This window comes from Salvelinus fontinalis, chromosome 32 (assembly GCF_029448725.1).
Source record: "Salvelinus fontinalis isolate EN_2023a chromosome 32, ASM2944872v1, whole genome shotgun sequence".
Lineage (NCBI taxonomy): Eukaryota > Metazoa > Chordata > Actinopteri > Salmoniformes > Salmonidae > Salvelinus > Salvelinus fontinalis.
In genome coordinates, this window is record NC_074696.1 from 10,622,706 (window position 1) to 10,624,025 (window position 1,320).

At 38.2% G+C, this 1,320-nt stretch overlaps 1 protein-coding gene across 1 annotated transcript in view; it reads left to right on the plus strand.

Moving 5' to 3' along the window:
* The first annotated feature begins 487 nt into the window (after positions 1–487).
* LOC129830714 (1-acylglycerol-3-phosphate O-acyltransferase ABHD5-like) overlaps positions 488–1,320 on the plus strand; it is a 20,397-nt gene continuing 19,564 nt past the window's right edge. Inside the window, exon 1 of the mRNA XM_055893357.1 lies at positions 488–591. Coding sequence (XP_055749332.1) covers positions 560–591 — 32 coding nt within the window. The 5' untranslated portion in view covers positions 488–559. The remainder of the gene's footprint in view (positions 592–1,320) is intronic.

The window sequence follows — 1,320 nt, forward strand, 5'->3', positions numbered from 1 at the left end:
CCTATAGGTTCAGGTTTTGCGGCCGGAGTCCGCACCTTTGGGGGGGGTACTGTCACGCCTTGACCTTAGAGATCCTTTTTATGTCTCTATTTGGTTTGGTCAGGGTGTGATTTGGGGTCGGTATTCTATGTTTTTTCGTTCTATTATTTGTATTTCTATGTTTTGGCCCCTTAGCCCTGCATGACGTCGATTGTGCTGTAAAAGCATGCTGAAGTGGGCAAAGTCCATATCCGCGTTAATAAACACAGGGTCACAATAGTTCTTGGTATTTGTCGTTTTAAATATTATTTTGAGTTAATTCTATGAGGGGGGAGGGTGTTCAATGTATTCTACAGTACAAGAGGAGGGTCGTGCAAAAATATTTTTTAATTTGGGGGCGGGAGGTGCATTTAGTTTTTGGACACGTAGAGTCGAACTTTACCTTACATTTCCCCCCGCTCTCTCCTATTGGCTACTATCACGCCTAAAGATTGTGTGTGAGGCGGTCTTACCAATTACCACTCAAACTTAGTTTCTCTGCATGGATGACAGATAATCATCACAGTTCACTGTGAGGAGGATGGCGGAGGAGCTGCATCCAGCCGAGCACGGGTGAGTGGATTTTAATATAATACTGTTAACCAAGTTATTATAGTGAGCTATTCTAAAGTTATTATAGTGAGCTATTCTAAAGAGTTATTATAGTGAGCTATTCTCAAGATTTATTATGGTGAGCTATTCTCAAGAGTTATCATAGTGAGCTATTCTCAAGAGTTATTATAGTGAGCTATTCTAAAGAGTTATTATAGTGAGCTATTCTAAAGAGTTATTATAGTGAGCTATTCTCAAGAGTTATTATAGTGAGCTATTCTAAAGAGTTATTATAGTGAGCTATTCTCAAGAGTTATTATAGTGAGCTATTCTCAAGAGTTATTATAGTGAGCTATTCTCAAGAGTTATTATAGTGAGCTATTCTAAAGAGTTCCACAACTTACAGAATGTTTAAGGAATGATAGGATACCTCGTTGAGCAATATGCCTCAATGTTAATGACTCTGATGTAAACATGCTGATGTCGATTTAGTAGGCCCGACTAGAATGCAAACACACAGCCTCATAGCACCTCTACCATCAAATTTTTTTGTTCACTAAAATATGTTTGATTTTGTGACAAAGCTATGCATGTAATTTTATTTGTATAAAATGATCTACCTTGACAAATGGATATATTCCTTCCTGTGAACTTGGTGCCGCTACGTCACTTGGACCTTTGAATGTACAGTATTCATTACAGAATGACATAGCTCAGTGGAGATAAGATTATTAAACCCGTGGATATGTC